This window comes from Lissotriton vulgaris, chromosome 1_1, assembly GCF_964263255.1.
Source record: "Lissotriton vulgaris chromosome 1_1, aLisVul1.2, whole genome shotgun sequence".
NCBI lineage: Eukaryota > Metazoa > Chordata > Amphibia > Caudata > Salamandridae > Lissotriton > Lissotriton vulgaris.
In genome coordinates, this window is record NC_141685.1 from 1,745,377,632 (window position 1) to 1,745,395,732 (window position 18,101).

Genomic DNA, 18,101 nt, shown 5'->3' on the forward strand with positions numbered 1-18,101 from the left:
ACTGCACAGCAGGTGCAGTAGTGGCTCACGCACCGGCATTGTGTCGACTGCAGATCCCTCTCCCAACCCCAACCGGAGTTCACAGTAGTGACTGATGCTTCCCTCCTGGGATGGGGTGGCCACATGAGAGAGGCGGGGATCAGAGGCCTCTGGTCTCCGGCGCAGTCCCAGCTCTATATCAACCTTCTGGAGCTTCAGGCGATCCGACTTGCCCCAAGGCATTTCTTCCCTCTTGTCAAGGGGAGAGTAGAGTAGGTGTTCACTGACAACACCACTGCCATGTGGTACTGCAACAAGCCAGGCGGGGTAGGGTCATGGACCCTATGTCAGGAGGTCCTGCGCCTCTGAACATGGCTGGAACATCAAAGCATTTTCCTGGTGATTCAACAGCTGGCAGGTATCTGAACGCCAGGGTGGACGAACTCAGCCGCAGGTGCATGATGGATCACGAATGTCGTCTTCACTCGGACGTGGTGCAATGTCTCTTTCGGCAGTGGGGAGAGCCTTTGTTAGATCTTTTCGCCACCGAAGAGAACGCGTAATGTCATCAGTTCTGCGCATTGGAATTTCCAAGTCGGCACTCAGTCTGCGTCGCTTTTCGTCGCAAGTGGAGTTGCGGTCTGTTGTACGCCTTTCCGCCCATACCACTTCTAACCAAAGTGCTGAAGATCAGACGCGACCAGGCCAAAGTCTATCTTGTTGCCCCGGACTGGGCATGAAGAGTTAGGTATCCCGAGCTACTCAGTATGAGCCTCGATCTTCGGATCAGACTGTCTATTCAGGAGGATCTTCTGTCGCAGCAGCAGGGGACGGTCCTCCACCCGAACCTGTCCAGCCTCCACCTCAACCTGTCCAGCCTCCACCTCTTTGCGTGGAGATTGAGCAGCAGCAATTGATTCCTTTCGACTTGCCTCCTGAAGTTTGTGATGTCATTCTGGCAGCCAGGCATCCCTCCACTAAAGTGGTATACGCCTGCACGTAGAACATTTTTGTGGCATGGTGCACGGCAAAGACTGTTGATTCCCGTTCTGCCCCTCTTTCTGAGATCCTTTTGTTCCTTCTCTCTTTAGCACGGCAGGGCTCAGCTCTGGACACTATCAAAGGTTATCTTTCTGCTATCTCTGCCTTTCTCAGGCTCCCTGATCCGCCTTCTCTTTTCAAGTACGCGGTTGTAAATAGATTTCTCAAAGGCATTACACACCTTTTCCCTCCTATTCAGTTTGTGATGCTGCAGTGGGACTTGATTCTGGTTCTTACTTATGTCATGTGTGCTCCTTTCGAGCCCCTTCATAACTGTCCTTCGTCCCTTGACCCTCAAGACTGCCTTCCTGGTTGCCATCCCCTCCGCTAGGTGAGTGAGCTCCAGCCTCTTTCTTGTAAGCCTCCTTTTCTATCTGTCCATCTGGGCAAGGTTGTGCTCAGGCCCATCCTTTCTTTTTGCCAAAAGTTGTTACAGCCTTTCACATTGGGCAGACTATTACCTTGCCCACCTTCTTTCCGCCTCCTTCCAGGGAGGAAGAGAGGCTTCACCTTCTGGACCCTAAACGTGCCCTTTCATTTCATTTCAACTGCACACAGTAGTTCCGTGTGGATGACCAACTCTTTGTTGGCTACGTTGGCACTAAGAAAGGTTGGGTGGTGCATAAGAGAACTATCTCCTGCTGGGTCGTCTTATGTATCAAAGCCTGTTACTCGGCTAAAAAGGAACCTCCGGTGGGGCTGCATGCTCATTCCACTAAAGCAACTGCAGCCACTACTGCATTGAGACCTGGTGTTCCCCTGCAGGACATTTGTAAGGCAGCCACGTGGGCCTCGCTGCACATGCTTACTAAGCATTACTGCCTGGACAGCTGTCCGGAGAGATGGCTTCTTTGGTGGTACTGTTCTCTGGGACTTTCTGGTGTGGTCTTGGTTCGCAGACCCACCACCGGGGTTGGTATTGCTCGGGTATCTATTCTAAGGTAAGGAATCTATAACTGTGTTTCTTTCAGATGGACAAGTTAGTTAACCTTCGATAACGATATATATGTAAGAAACATTAATAGTGATAGATTCCTTATCGCCCCACCCATCCTCCCCGTTCTGCGAACTGATTTCTAGGGTTAAGGTCATCTCTTTCAAGGCACTAGTTTCAATGCACCAGTGGTCAGTTTCTTGCATGGCTCTGCGTTCCTGGCGCGGAAAGTCGTGTACAGAACTGATGTCAGCACCCCTGGGCATTGTCTAAGTAGCGCCCGCGACGTCATCTCGGCGACCACGATGCCAGCGACGGACGCAGAGCCGCACAACGCCACCTTCCGACGCGCAGGTGTACTGCTGACGAAAACTTTCCGGATACAGTCTTAACGCCTATGGGCAATTCTAAGGTAAGAAATCAATCACTACTAATGTTTCTTACAGATATATTGTTACCGAAGGTAAGTAACTCGTCCATTTAGTCCTCTACTGTAGAACGTTTTCAGAAACACTGTAACGGGTCACTATGGCATTGTGTTGCAGAAAAATGAACTTTTTTCATAGGTGCATTGCTAGAGCAGAAAATTACGTGTACCAATTATTTTTGTTTTCTTTGGCTCCTCTCTTGTCATGTGGCTCATTGTGTAATGGCATGTCCTGGTCTCCTTCCACTCCCCCTGAAATCAATAATTTGCTAATGGTCAAGCTGTTTGAATCATTTCGATGCATTAGGAGCTGGAAAAGAATTCATGTTTTAAGTATCAAGACTTAGCTAATTTGTTCTGAGACTTCTCCTTGGATAGATAATTTACTCATCACCTTGCGATTATCAAAGAAACTCCTGCTGAAGAACTACTCTGATAATCAACTGTGATGTTCTTGTCTAGATTTTTGTTACTACATTTTTTGTTTTAGTTTTAGGTTTCAAGTGTGCGGCCAAAATGTGCTTTTGAGGCATGTTATAGAAATTGCGTGTGCAATTGTTTTCAGTGTCCCAGTAGAAGAGGAATCCAAGTATTGATGGAAAAGGTTTTAATCACTAAAATTGAAGACTTTGTTTTTCAGATGTATTGAGGAGCCACAATGATGCTTGTCATGAAAACAAAGACTTGCAGCCGTACATGCCCATTCCTCATGTGCGAGACTCATTAGTACGACCTCAAGACAGGTATGACAGCTCAAATATTGCACTTCATCCTAATGAGTACATTTTCAGATGCTTTATATGCAAGACGTTACCGATGGGCAACATTTTAAAATGAAAATGAGAAACTAGCTATTTTGAGAGACTGTGCTCTGTAGTGTTCTATTCATAATTTCCATTGCTGCATTTATTTAATTGGGTCTAGCCTACCACTTTAAACTGGCATTTTGCTACCTGCTTTCAGATTGGTGTTAATACATATTTTGCTCCTGCGCTTTAGCTATGTACTATCGTACTCACAGCAGAAATCAACAACATTTTTTTTAATACTTTGAGAGAGTTTCTCAGATTTTAGACCATACTGGCAAAAGGGTACCTAAAACGGGACTAGTGTTTAATATTAAAATATTCCTAGGATTTAAAAATGATGAAGCTAGGAATGAATGGAGCCACTATGATACGTTGAAGAGGTGTTTACGTACCTTGCTCCTTTTGTTCTACTCCATCATGCCGTCTTCTAACACATTTGGTAGACTATTATAGAGCTAATATGCAGTGCTTAAGAAAGGTTTTACATTGTGATGGAGAGTAAGGAGAATCATACTTCTTCGGCAAGGCATATCTAGCTCCAGCATCTAGCCATCAATATCCATACTGGTTAAGATTTTTCAACAGTTGTTTTGCTCATCCTGGTTCTGTGTGATCTATTAATCTGAGGGCCATCCTTGCCAGCACCACAGTAGTCCGTGTTGGGGATTGTCCTCAGCCTATTGTAAATTAATGTAATAAAAGATGGCCGGGTCTAGGAGTAACAGGGCCACCAACACACAAGCAGAAGAATATTCTGCAGACAGGAGGCAGAATTATCACAAATATTATTACGATTACATGGATTAGTTATTTAAACACTATCAAACTGTACGGGCTCACACAGATGTACAAGGGCTGCAGACCACTGTCAGTACCACAATTAAATTGTTTCTATACAGGGCAGAAAATCACATCCAGGCAAATACCTCAGTGTACATTACCAGTCAGACTTTTACGAATTTAAATCGGCCTGTACAGAAGACATTGAAAGCGAGAGCAAACTTGATGGAATTTGTTTTTGGCAAGGACTTTATGCAGGAGGGAGCCACATTGCCCCTACTACTTTGGTCTTTTCATGTCCAAGTGCAGCCAGACCAGCAGCAGGAATTCAAAAAGGATGGCTTCTAAAGAAGGGGCAGATATGTAAGCTGCTATCCAACTCATAACTAGGACTACATTGCTTCTTTCCCCTAAGGTTCCCTTTCCTTTGAAATCTCTACGTCTCATCAGAATTTTTAATTCTCTTGTGTGCCACTCCACCACGGTCTATCGCCATTTGTATCTTTCAGTATTGGGCTTATTGTTCTCCGCATGACACCAAGGTCTGGTTCCCAGGGGCTGCCCATTTTTGGGTGACCATTCCCTTCTTTCTCCCTTCTTTCTCTAAAGACCCATCTAAAATGTATTTTGCTTTTTGATTGCTTCTTCAAAATACTTGCTGTGACTTCTGCCACTTCTTAAAGAGGGGGCAACACCTGTTTAACAGTACTTTAAAAGTTCCAATATATTGACTTGTGAATCATATTGCACCAGATAGCTTTTTGGTACCGGATTCAGTCATGACTGTTCCCTCTGAAAGATTTTACAGCCTTCTCATGGGATTTTTCCAGCCAGAGCAGATCCCAAAGAGTTTCCGGCTGCAACACTGTCCATAAACAGCCACTTCATTTTGGCTTCCACTGCCGTGCATTCGACGATAACTCTTAATTGGGTAGCCCTATAAGATAAGATGTGATGTCTTGGCACACCAGAATGTCTATACTGCAGGGCTGACTCTGGCTGTCTTACCTGCTCATATGAAGCTAATGAAGTCTCTCTGAAGGGACTTAACCTGTCTCTTCGGAATAGGAACCAAGTGGGCCTGGCATAAATATAGCAAATGTGGCTACGCATTCATTTTGCACACTTGAATTCTGCTTGTACAGAATGCATACACCCATGATTCTAATCCTGCTGTCACTCTATTGGAGCCAGACCAGCTTTTTTCTCTGATCCAGAGGAGATGGCACAGAACACTGTAGCGAGCCTGCCAGCTCATTATGACTTGTTGACAATTAAAAAGGGTCTTCCGTGCCACTCTGAACCAGCTACCTTCAACCTAATAGTAGGGCTCCGAATGATTCATTGGGCCACCATCTACTACCTATAAGGGCATGTAGAACCTAAATGTGTCCAGAAGACCTTCCACAAGGAAGTACTACACAGCTGAGTGGTACAGGTTAATGTGCTAGTGCAACGGTACGATACTTGGGGAAAGGAAGTCCTAGGACAGATTTTTTCAACTCCTTAGTCAGCAAGAGCTTTCCTAGAGGGGGGTGAAGATGATAGCACCACAGAGATAAGCCCCCAGATCAGTGTGGAACCGAAACCTAGAGCTAAAATGGCTCATGCAGGCATGCCTTTAGCTCATGCATAATGCTAGACTTGTGCTAGTATTTAACAGGCAAGATGGCTTTCTGAACTGCCATCACACCTTTAAGAACTGCAGGCATTCTCATTGAATGGCCTTACCTGTAGAGATACACAAAGACAGAGTGGTAATGAGAACTAACCCACAGTTTCTCTTACAGATGATTTAGCACTTTAAGGTCAAGCAGGACATTCAGTTACCTATGTTTTCCAACAACCGAAACGAAAAGCTGAAAGGGCTCTTCATCATTAAATTTCAGAAGGGCACTCATGACTTACCCACAGGAAACCAAACTAGTTCGGAAAGCAAGACAATCTTTCTTTTCTTTTGCCCTGGCAAACAAGGGTTTACCTGTTACTAAGTGGACTATCACAAGATGGATAGTTCAAACAATCCAGACATGCTACAAGGGAACAGGAGTGGTACTGGGAGAAAAACCAAGGACACTTTACAAGAAAAAGGGAAGGGACACTTGCATTCATTACTAGCATGTCTATATATGACCTTTGCATAGTGGTCTCATGGTCTTCTGTGCACAACTTCCCGAACAAGTACTGCTTGGATATCCAAACTAACAAGGATTTGCAGGTGATACTAAAAGTACTGAAACCCCTGTTTACAAATGCAGACTCGCTAGGGAGAAGACCACTATACAATCAATGCCCAGAATGTGAATCTAGAAAAGGTTCACACAGCTAAACAAAATGATTACTTACCGGTATGAGCAATCATCCAGTTGGAATAATTTTCTGGATTCACTTGCAACCCTCCTGCATCCGCCCCAAATTAGGTAAATTGTAAAAGATGGCAGTAGAAGTATGGTAAAGTCAAGAGGAACCCATTTCTACAAGAGTATTATAGGCGAAAGAAGGGGAAAAGAGAATCTAAAGATATCAAGCAAAGGGGCAACAGTGGCAAATATCTGATCTCATGCAAGGAGGGATATAGCATCAAATAGCAGACTACTCAACTCGCACACAAAAAGAGAGAGAACCGAGTAAGAGGGACCATTCCGCCAAGCTTCAAATCAAGATCCCTACGTGTACAAATGGTCAAAACATCCACAGTGTATTTCCTCAACAAGCAGGTAGGTACAAGTGTCAGAGCCCCATCTCTAGAGATGCAGCCATGTGGATTGCCAAGAACTTTCAAATCACAATAGACATTTCTCCTGGTGTCCAAAATGCTGATACAGACTCACTAATGACCAGTTTCAAGAGAATCATGAAAGGCTTTTGAACTACAGTGTTACATGACGTCTTCTGTGGATGGGGTTATCTGCAAATCAATTCTGTGTAGGAAATGCACAAGTTACACATCTATGTTCTGCCAGCCAAGCACTCTGGAGAATGCTCTTCTAATAAGGTAGTTGAAGGCGTTTCTGTACGCATTCTCAATCCTTTATCGTCAAACTAGCAAGAAACCAAGCAAAGGATGACCCTAACTGCTCTGGAGAGGCCCTCTCGGTGATTAACTGTTGCCTCTATCAGTGCATCCACACAAGACCTAATATCCTTTTAAGTTCGGGGGTCAGGTCCTGTATCACCAACATTCCATTGTCGTACTTTGTAGCTGGGCTCCTAAGCTCTTAATGATCTTGTAAATGTTCCCCAAAATTCCATGAACGTTTTGAGAGGAGAGATTTTAGCTTGATCTTTCTTGAAAACTGCCTCTCTTGGTGCTGCTGATAAACTAAAGATTCAAAGTCAATACTTCATGTTTTTTGTATTCTGAGTGTTCCTTTCCTTCTAGCTAAATATTGAAACCTTCTTACTCTGCAACTGACATTAGAGAGTAAATGGCTGTCTGTCCATAAAAGCTTAAAAACCTGAGTTAGTCTTACCAAATGATTCCATGTTGTAATCTGCAAATTTTGGGTCCTGTTGTTTGTGGTTAGTTTTTAGGTCTCGCCTACGCAGCATGCATGCGCGCACAGGAGAAGACCTTTAGGAATCCGTTTTTGGCCCCAAAAGGTGCACACGTTGCATTGCTTTCAATGGCATTGCGTGCATGTTTGGCGCTTCCCTTGCGGGAGCGAGCTTTGAAACCATTGGTTTGTAATAAACAGATGGTTCCTGCTCGCGCCCGTAAGGGAAACAGGTGCAGGCCCCCTCCTCCATCCCTTACCGCCTCCTCTTCTCCAAACTTAAAAAAAAAACTTAGTGCGAGGCGTGCGCGATTGTCTCCCCATGTGTCAGTGAGGGTCTTGTTCTTACTTTAAGTCATAGTAAGTCTGTGCTCCCCGCGTGTCATTGCGGGTCTTTTTCTCCCTTTTAGCCACTGTATGGTTTTTCTCCCTACGTGTCAGCGAGGGGCTTTTTCTCTTTTATGTCGCTGTAAGTCTAATCTCCCCATGTGTCATTTTGAGGGTCTCTTTCTCCTCCACAGACCGTGTGTGTCTTGAACTCCCTCTGGACAAGAATGTCTTACTTTCTCCCTGTTGTCTGACTGTGTCCTCTTCTCCCTCAGGATCGCCCTGTGCACTCGTCTTCATCATATCGAAGTGTCTTGTTCCTGTTAACTCACAACAGAGCGGCTCTGTCTCATTGGCACGATGGGTCTGGTAGAATAAACACTCAAAATACCCTGCTTCTGTGCACCTCCCTGCGCGAACAGCAGAGCCCCTGCACCCGGGCGCCTCTTATCAGCAGCAGCGTCTGTACAGGTGTGAGCTGCTTAAGGAGTACTGCGCATGCGCCCGCGTGCACCCCATGGAGTTTATCTAGAGGTCAGAGCCGGCTCTTGCTCCGATAACAACCTGGACAGAAGGACATTTGGCGCCCTCTCTGCAGTTAGTGAATAATACGAGACCGCAGGGTGCCCGTTTTGTGTTCGCAAGTCAGTTACACATCAGAGCAGCGATTAGCCTCTGAGCCCAGTGTTGGAAGCGCATTCAAAAACAAGTTTGGGAACTGTAATGCTGCGGCCTGCGGGCAGTGGAGGTGGGGTGAGTGAGCTCCTGTGGCTAAAAAAAAAGAAAAAAAAATTCTGACCTCCGCTCAAGGGCCACTGCTCGGAGCACACAAGTGCGAATTGGAGCCAAACCGAATACGTAGAAATCGACAAATAAACAGAGCATCGGGGTAAGGCAGTGGAAATAAGGCAGCCATGATAGAAAATGGATCAGGATAATAGAATAAAATTCATAAAAGTACCAAAATTCCCATAAATAAAATCAAAGTAGAAACGTGTAAGAAAAACTATGAACGAAAAGGCGCTGCAATGTACCGTAATCGATTATGCGCTTTAGTAGCTCTAAAATCATGTTTAATTGGTGAAATGTTTGAAAGGACTAATTGCCTTTTTATTACCCTAATTACAGTTTCACAAAAGCATTGTTTGATTTGCTGCGTCACACCACAATTATGCCATGTATGTATATTAGATCCCCAGTGGCGCCAACCAGGCTTCTGTACGGTGCATCTTACAAGAGGCTTAATATAGATAAATAATGTATCCATGAAGCAGGGCTCGAAAAATCATGAAAAATACACTAGACCTGCAGGTCTAGAAACATACAAAATCTCCTCGACCTAAGTGAAATGCACTTGACCTCTGACTCTGAAAGCAGAGCAAATGTGACAAGTTAACAAGATTTAAAAGCATTTTTATTGCTCATTTACTTTGTGAGCAATAAAGATGCCTTTAAATCTTGTCAAATTTTCTCTTTCAGAGGCAGAGGTCAAATGTCAGTTTGTCTTCCTACTCGCCAGAAAGGTCGAGTAGGACCTAAAAATAGCTTATCCTGAATTAATCTAACTCGCAAATGCGAGCAGTCCAGACTCTGTTACGCACCCAGGCCTTACCTTCCTGTGTTGGTGGCACAGTGTTAAATTGCAGCGGCCCGATCTGCCATTTGGGTGCCCACGGCAAAGCATGACAAAACCCCACCATTCTTCCCAGAGTGCCTTCAGAAATAGCATTTCCAACATAATGCCCTGGCAGGAAGGGTGCAGGACAATGGATCTCACTGTAAGTGGCACAAACAGATTCTGTCTGCAGATTAGCCCTACCCTAATTTTCGAACCAATTGGTGTGCGGGGGAATGCGTCAGATAGCAGGAGGGCAGGCCTCATTGGCTTTCAGAGACTACCCCTCGACCGCCATGCCAGGCTGTGCCTCACCGTTTCCTGCATGGCGGGAGTTTGTGTAGTAAGAGAACATCCACAGCACAGCTACTAATAGTGTATTACTGTTGTGTACAGACTTTATTTATACCTCACTCGCTATCCACGTATTTAAGTCGAAGTTTATTTAGTTGTTCCTGTTAATTCCAGTGGACGATGTTCAGATAGTTTCTGTTGGACAATTTTGGTTGCACCTGGCATTTGGAACGTCATAAGAACGGCTGAGGTGAAAAATGCATGATTCATTTGCAACCTGAAGCTAGTTAGGTGTTCTACGTTTCTTTTGTTTTTGCTTTGCTTTCGGTTATTTTTATTTTAGTTCGCCTGTAGAAATGATTTATTTTTTTCAACTGGTCATTCACACTCGGTGCCCAGTAATGAGTAATTTTTTTGAGTCTGTTAACGCTCGCCGCTGACATCTGTTCTGAAGGCCATGACCTCGTTTGTTCCCCTAAATTTGCCGTCATAAAAACGAAGAAAATACCAATGTTCATAATACTAGGTTTGTTCAGACCTCTCAAGCTGTCCCAAGTTGCGCGGAAGCTGTTCACCAAGTGCTATTTTTTTCTGTCTTCTGCTAACTGTAATCCCGGTAGTTTTATGTTACCATTAAAAACTCACCGTCACAAGTACCATCATCAGCTGAACAAAAAACGGTGATAGAAACAGATAAATCTGGCTTGAATAAGTACTAGGTCTCTGTTTTATAACTCTTAGAACGCCCTTCTTAGTAGTACCCTGCTCAACACATCTCTATTTATGGACCTCTGACAGGTTAAGGGCTGTTCTGGCCCACCTGGAATCAAACCTGTGGCCCCCATGGATGCATACATACCTCAGCATCCGACATATAAATCTTAAGTTCTTATGTAATTACACTACACATTACACTAAATTGCTAAATTATTTATTAATAGTTTTATTGGAGAGGATGTGGCATTACGGCCAGAGCTACCGACTTTGAAGCTGGGGAGCCAGGTTTGCGTCTCTGTGTCGACTCAACATCCTGAGATTCTTGGCAAATCACTTAATTTCCCCATGCCTACCAAAACAAGCTTTGGCGTAGCCAATAGGTCTCGCCTTTGGGACCTAATGAGTATTTAATTATGCATCACAATATACTTGGTGCAACAACATAAAGTGTTGCATGGCTAAACATTTATTATATCCAAAAGGCGAGACCTATTGGCTATGCCAATGCTTGTTGTACTAGCTCTTGGTGCGCAATCGTAAACTGCATATCTGCCTACTTTCTTCCCTTTTTCAGTTTGAAACAGAAGCATTAGATAAATAGAAGCTGCCGTCTGCTCGAAGTCCGTTGTAACGTTTAATTGTTAATTTTTTACAATAAAAATCTAAAAAGTGCTTTCAGAGGATTATTAAAGTCTTTTTAAAAAAGAAAGTCTTAGTGCTGCTCATAGATGAAGCTAGTGAGTGCTGATGAATTAAAGATTGTAATACTAGGATTACAAGTAAGGCACGCTTTCCGTTTTTTTGTTATTTTTTTAGCAAATTGCAGCTTGCACGTGTGTGATCAATAAGTGTAATTTTGTTTAAAACCTGTGCTATATCTAGTTACTCTTTTATGTTTTTTAGGATTAAAATGAAGAAAGTGTGGGACCGAGCTGTTAATTTTGTTGGTTCAAATGAATCTAGAGTACGAACAGAATGTCGAAGAATAGGCGGTGCAGATTTTTTAGTATGGAGGTGGATACAACCGTCTGCATCAAGTGATAATGTTTCAGTGCTACCATCAAAAGTATGGCAAGGTCAAGGTATGGCTTTTCTGTATAGAACACTTGTTTACAAAAGATATTTTGCTTAACCCCTTCCATGCTCGTGACGGAAACATGCAGTCATGAGTCACGGGCGTCCTGTGCTCATGATGGCGTGGTTCCGTCATGCGCCAGCCGCTCCGCCCACCGGCATTAATTCCCGCCTGTGCGGGCGAATTAATGAGCGGGCGGGGCCGTTACGGAACCACGCCGTCATGACTCATGACTGCATGTTTCCGTCGCGAGCATGGCGGCACCAGGCTCACCGTCCACCCCTCGCGCAGTGGCGAAATTCGCGCCGCGGCCAAGGAGTTAAGTGACAATTTAAAATTTTGTATGACATGCATCATTAAGATATATCCAGTGCATATACCATCTTACCTTTGATGCTCACCTGACATGATCCAAAACACAGTTGCAATCATGATCATGCCCGTTGTTGTCTTGAACATGAAAATCCCACTTCTCTTTTGCCAACTGACATGAACCCTGCCTTTGTATCTAGGTTGTATTGTTACTGTCCCCTTTGTTTTTGTCAAAGGTCCATCAAGCACTTTTAACCTGCTATTTGAAGAGTGACCGAAGTAAATGTCCAGTAGAATGTCTTCATTTGATTACTCCTGTCCAAAGCTCAGTATTGTGGCCACCTTTTGAGAGGCGATTATCTGAATACTCTATCACCAAAATAGCTATTTGTTCAGATACATTGTGGTCAGGTCATTGACCACTTGGCTCCAAAAGTGTACATATAAATACCAGTCGTACATTAGCTAAATCCCTATGGTCATGTCTTCAGCAGTTATGATCAAGTTCTCTGAGATGGGAATGGCAAAGCAAACCCATAATTGGAATTCTCCTTTTTGATAAGTAATTTCTTGTGAACTATTATTATAATAATTTGAGGAGACAGTCTGCCTATCCCAACCCCTTTACCAGCTAACTGAGATGCTCAGAGGTGTTTTCTGGCAAATGCTTTAGGAAGGTTTAGGTTTCCGCCAATTTCCAATGTTCCATGCAGCAACGTAGGTTGGTACCAATTTAGCTAATTTCCTGGTCAAGTCCCTTTAATGATATTCTTGCAGCTGGATTTGTACAGCATCTTCCAATGGTTCATCCCCTCAAAATATATTATCAAGCACAGGAAATGCCCAAGTTACACATCCATGTCCTGAAAGCCAAAGACTCTGGAGAATGCTCTTCTTATAAGTTAGTTAAAAAAGTTTGTGTATGTATTACATTGCTGTTTGGTGCTTCACTAGGGGTTACTTGCTATACTTGCTACCTGACACATACCGAACACCGCAAGTCCTAAACAGGCAAATAATGTTGTATTCTCAACCATTCTGCTCCTACCTGTGTGGCCTCTGAATATGATTTGGAATAATCAGCCCCATCAAATCGATGGTTTTAAAATAATCCATCTCAGAAAAATGTCTCTGGGAATACGAATAATTGTGACCACCATTTTGACTTAATGAGTCCACAACTTGTACTCCAGTAATTTTTAGAGCGAAAGACCTTAACTCTTACCTCCACTATTAATAGGTCCAAGTTCTATTTTGAGGAAGTAGCAACAAAGGGAAAAACACTTGTTGACTGACCTGTTTCGTGATTGCACATTAGAATTGTTTTTTTTATATGTAATAAATGGGAAAAAACAAACTTTGAATCTTTTTTTTCTAGTTTAAAACATAGTGTGCTGCTATTTGATCATGTGCACTACTTAACAGTGCTAGCTCAAGAACCCTGTTAAACAGTGCTGACTCGAAGTGAGATGTTCATAAAGTCACAAGTGCACTTGTAAACTACTAGGTTTAGGATCAAACATTGTGGGGTATATGAAGCTTAGAAATTGGAATTTTCTGCAGCATATAGCAAAACCTCTGCTAGTCAGGAGAGTGGAAGTAGGATCTTTTGAACAGAATGTTTAGTTTCCTGGTACAATCTTCCTGTCAAAAGAATCTCTGTACCTTCAAAACACCTTTAATTGTATACCTCAACCCCTTACATCTCTGATCCTCTGCACCATACAATGTGTGCAGGTACCAGTTCTCATTCCATCCTATCTCCTGAAGTATTATTATTAAAATAGAAATAATATAGTCAGTCTTTTTGCTTCACATGGACTTCCAGACCAAAAAGAAATAAGGAGATCTTGCTCATACTCAAAGTACCTTCATGTTGAAGCAGAAACACTTGATGTACTGTACTCGAAACCAGGCTCTCAAAGCAGACAAACTGCCTCAATTTAATAGGAGTACTGCATGATGGCGCTTTACTTTCCTCCAAAAGTTAAACTATATATCACTTGTGTTTAAAGCACACACAAGAAGATGATGGACGGAGCGCTGAAACTCTGACATTCATCCCCCAGTCACAAATCTGGGTTTAATCAACCATCGTTCTTTTGCTCACATCACCACCCCAGTTTAGACCCAGCCATATGCAAATCAGTCTTGACCCTGATCCTCATGGGAACAGTCCAGCCCAAACTGCCAAGCCAGGTCTTCCCTGGACCAGAAACATGCATCCTTCGACTAGTTTTGGGGTAACACTCCTCATCAGCCAGGCTAGCTTGAATCCAGTGGCAAAGTGAGCAAGGGACCCACGTCTGGGTATACCATGCCAAATTACGGCGAACAAAGCAAACCCTAGGAGATGATGGATGGAGCACTGAAACTTTTCAGACACTCGCACCCAGTCACAGATCTGGGTTGAATCCATCATAGTTCTTTAACTCACTTTGCCACTCCAGTTCAGACCCAGCCATATGCAAATCTGTATTGACCCCATTCCTAGGATGCTTGATTCTGGCCCAGGGAGGACCTGGCCTGGCAGTTCGGGCTGGACGGTTCCCATGGGGAACAGGGTCCAGACTGATTTGCATATGGCTGTATCTAAACTGGAATGGCTTGGTGTGCAAAAAAAACTATGGATTTAACCCAGATATGTGAACGGGGTGAATGTTTGATTAATTCACATTCCGTCCATCATCTGTTCTTTTTGCATTTTTCGTTCCAAGTGGGATGGGTATGCCTAGACATGGGTCCCTTGCTTGCTTTGCCACCAGATTCAAGCTAACCTGGCTGATGAGGGGTGTCACCCCAAAGCCGGTCCCAGGATGCTTGTTGTTGGTCCAGGGAGGACCTTGCATGGCATTACGGGGTGGACTATTCCCATGGTTAACAGGGTCAATACTGATTTGCATATGGCTGGGTCTAAACAGGAATGGTGTGCAAAAAAGTGATGGATTAATCCCAGATCTGTGGGGGGTGAATGTTTGATTCAGCATTCCGCCCATCTGTTCTTTTTGTTTTTTAAGGATATACACAATGAAAATTGTCTTCTCCACTGGATTTTCTGAAGGTGGATGGTACCATTTTCATATAAAATATATTTCGCACATTTCTATTGTAAGAAATCCATTCAGCTAGGTGTGTGTGTGTGTGTGTGTGTGTGTGTGTGGGTGGGTGTGTGTGTGTGTGTGTGTGTTTAAAAAAAAAAAGATGGGTTCTCACACAAAAGGCAGAGATACTACCTTCAAGAGTTGGAGTGGTAGCATCTGTGTAAACATGCATGGATTGTAGCATTTGATCTTGATCTAAAAAATGAATAAGAAGCTCAAACCAGTAGTGACACTAAAGAGCAATCATCGGAGGCCAAATAGTGTAAAGGAAAACGACAAATTGAGCACCCAGTAGTGTCCTATGACCAAATTATTCTGCAAAGACATTCTGGGTCATCGACGTGGAAATGCATTTTGTACTGTTCAGTTGAAATCAATCGTTCAGCTCCAAAACGTCAACATGGAAGCGTAGGATTTTGGCAACAACACTCACTATTTTTGTTAATTCTGTCTTTAAGATTCAGCTTCAAGGGCCTCTCGGAAGAATACTAAATTTTTGTTTCGATTTGTTCAATGCTTTAGTAAAAAAAAAAAAAGAATCAAGTAACCAATCAATGAAGCTCACATATTTTATAATCTGTTAACAGTAGTCACTTGTAGTGTGCAATCTCCTTAGAATCCACTTTATAGGTCCAGCAGCTGTTGGCTACATTGCAGTCACTGTTGTGAGAAGTTACTCTCTTACAGCAAGAATATTCATGAAAGCTAATGGTATTTATTTGACTGCTATGGTTGTTAGGTTTATATAGTTCACACAAAATAGAAAATAAGGATTAGAGCGAGACCTGTTTTGATAAATGCTGCATAAGTCTTTCCTATCCTTCTCCATGCCATTTGACTGCATTAAACGGGCCAAACTCTTTATCACTTAATCAGATAAGGGTGGTGGATTAAGAAATGCTTAGAGCTTTAGCACATAAAGATATGTAAAGGTACAATTTAGGCTGTTTGGGAGTAGGACATTTCATACACATTTCTATATAAGCAATGCTTTCTTAGTGCTGAGCATCAAAGAAAGTTTGTGTTCTACACAGCATTGCTGTATTTAGCGGCAAATTTAGATTCGGCTTGTTATTTAATCATCTTGAGCTTCCTTTTTAGCCATCCTAAATTACTAGTTGCCAAAACCAATCGACTGCAAAAGGTTTATCGCTCAGTGTACATGTGCATAAAAGGGTAAACATTTTAATATTTTCCTATAATAAAGTAGAAAATCTGTCCTAATATATAATTGGAAATCAGTACAGTTAGACCAGCATTGCAGGAGAGCCCATCTCTTCCAGGACATGGGTGTAGTGCAGAAGTTTAAGCAGCACTGAGCCTCCTGTTCCTAGACAACTACAGTGATTGTAGCAACGAACAGCTCTCATCTTTCTTAATCTTATACTCTTGCCACTCTCATGGGCCAGCCATCGGTCTATTGCATTCTAGCTATGCTTTATAAACCTTCATTGCATATTTCCTGATTAGCTTACTACATGTAAACATTTTCCACAACAATGTTTAATCTAAACGACTATTCTCTGTGACCTATTTGTTATATGCTTGTAATTGTTACGACATGCTATAAACTGAAAGAACGCGCTGTAATAGACACTGATTATGATTTTGTCTGTTAGCTTTTCATCTAGATCGAAGGAATTCTCCGCCAAACAGCTTGACGCCATGTCTGAAGATCAGAAATATGTTTGATCCAGTAATGTAAGTACTTAATTTGTTAAAATGCAATTACTTTTAAGTGTAATGTCCATTAAACCTCACTCAAAAACCGCAATGGTTTGAACTCCTTGGAATCTATGGTATAGTGGTAGCTCTCCTTAGGAATAGAAGTACCCTTTTAAACTTGCTTAGATGTAAATGTAAATGTGGGTGTACTTGTAAAGGGCACTGCGACTCCATGGAGTATCCTGGCGCTGCAGACCGCTGGGGAATCCGTCCTGGTTTTCCCTGTGAGATGGTCCCTTTCTGGGTATCTCCAAGGTGAAACCAGGCATCCCCGGCGTCTGTGGCGGGCCGTTGTAGAGATGAGGCAAGCTTAATGCCCAGAGTTGCCGAGTGTGTTCCCTGGTTAGAGTAGGCACCGAGGCGAGAATTATCGAGTCCGGTTTGACCCTGGTCCACGACCCTGCCGCGTCGGGAATTGAACCCACCCTGGTCCTGGGCCATTCTCTGCTTACGGGTCTGCCGCCTCTAACCAGTGAGCCACACCACTCCACTCAAGGAACACCATGAACTAGGGACCTTGAACATCTTGGTTCAAGAGAGGTTGTGCAGTTAGAGTGAAATGTGCTTTTGGATGGGTTTTTTACTGTGGGTTCTCACTTTTACAATACTTAAAGTATCTAATTAAATAAACGAACAAGCTATGCCACGTTTTTTGGGTGCAAATAAGTGCATAATGAGCAAAAAGAAAATTGTCCCCTCCGCTTGCCGAACTAGTAAATGAGGTGCATTTTGAAGTCTCGTCTTGCCACTTTAGTTGTCATTGGTTACTAAACTACATGTGCGAGGCATGTTTGGTTGTAAATGCACATGCTGCACATACTCCTGCCAACTAATGTTTGGCCTGGATGTGTGCAAGTTTTTTTCTTCAAAGAAGTCTTTTCAGACACCAGGTAGAGCGGCGACTCTTGTTGATAATGTGCCTGGGCATGGACTCTATTGTTAGATAGTTTCTGTAGTAGGGGATCTCTGTGTATAGTCATAATCTAGTGAATAGTCCCGCCCATGTGCGTGGACCCCGGAGCAATCAAAAATAATCTCTTAAAGTGTCGAAAAAATGCAGAACTGCACAGACACCTCAGAGAATTTAAAGACAGATAATGCAGCCTATAACCAGGCTACACTGTCCAGTACTTCAACTAGAAATTCCACCAAAAATCCACTAACAGCAAAGTCTGTCCAGATTTCCCTTGCCTTAGCAGCAAAAACCCTCTGGAATGATAGAGAGGAAGACATGGACAGACCAGCCCCATAGGCTGCCATTATGTGGCTCAAAACAGGATACTGTGCCTTTAAGAGAACTTTCCAGAACTTCACAGTATCCCAGAATGCACTGCAGGTCCCTTTTACTTTCAGTTCTTTTTTCCGGCTCCTGCAAGCAGGACCCTGGAGCATTAAGCTCTCCCTTTTTAAGGGTTTTTGGTGATTTTTCACCAGTTTCTCATAGTTTAGTACTTTGTTGTACTTTAGT

The 18,101-nt window shown here is 43.2% G+C and overlaps 1 protein-coding gene across 2 annotated transcripts in view; it reads left to right on the forward strand.

Moving 5' to 3' along the window:
• The window catches only part of LEMD3 (LEM domain containing 3), a 258,857-nt gene that overhangs the window by 203,957 nt on the left and 36,799 nt on the right, over positions 1-18,101 (forward strand). For both annotated transcript variants that reach the window (XM_086919032.1, XM_086919033.1), the window contains exons 8-10: positions 3,022-3,124; positions 11,324-11,502; positions 16,528-16,609. In XM_086919032.1, coding sequence (XP_086775158.1) covers positions 3,022-3,124; positions 11,324-11,502; positions 16,528-16,609 — 364 coding nt within the window. The remainder of the gene's footprint in view (positions 1-3,021; positions 3,125-11,323; positions 11,503-16,527; positions 16,610-18,101) is intronic.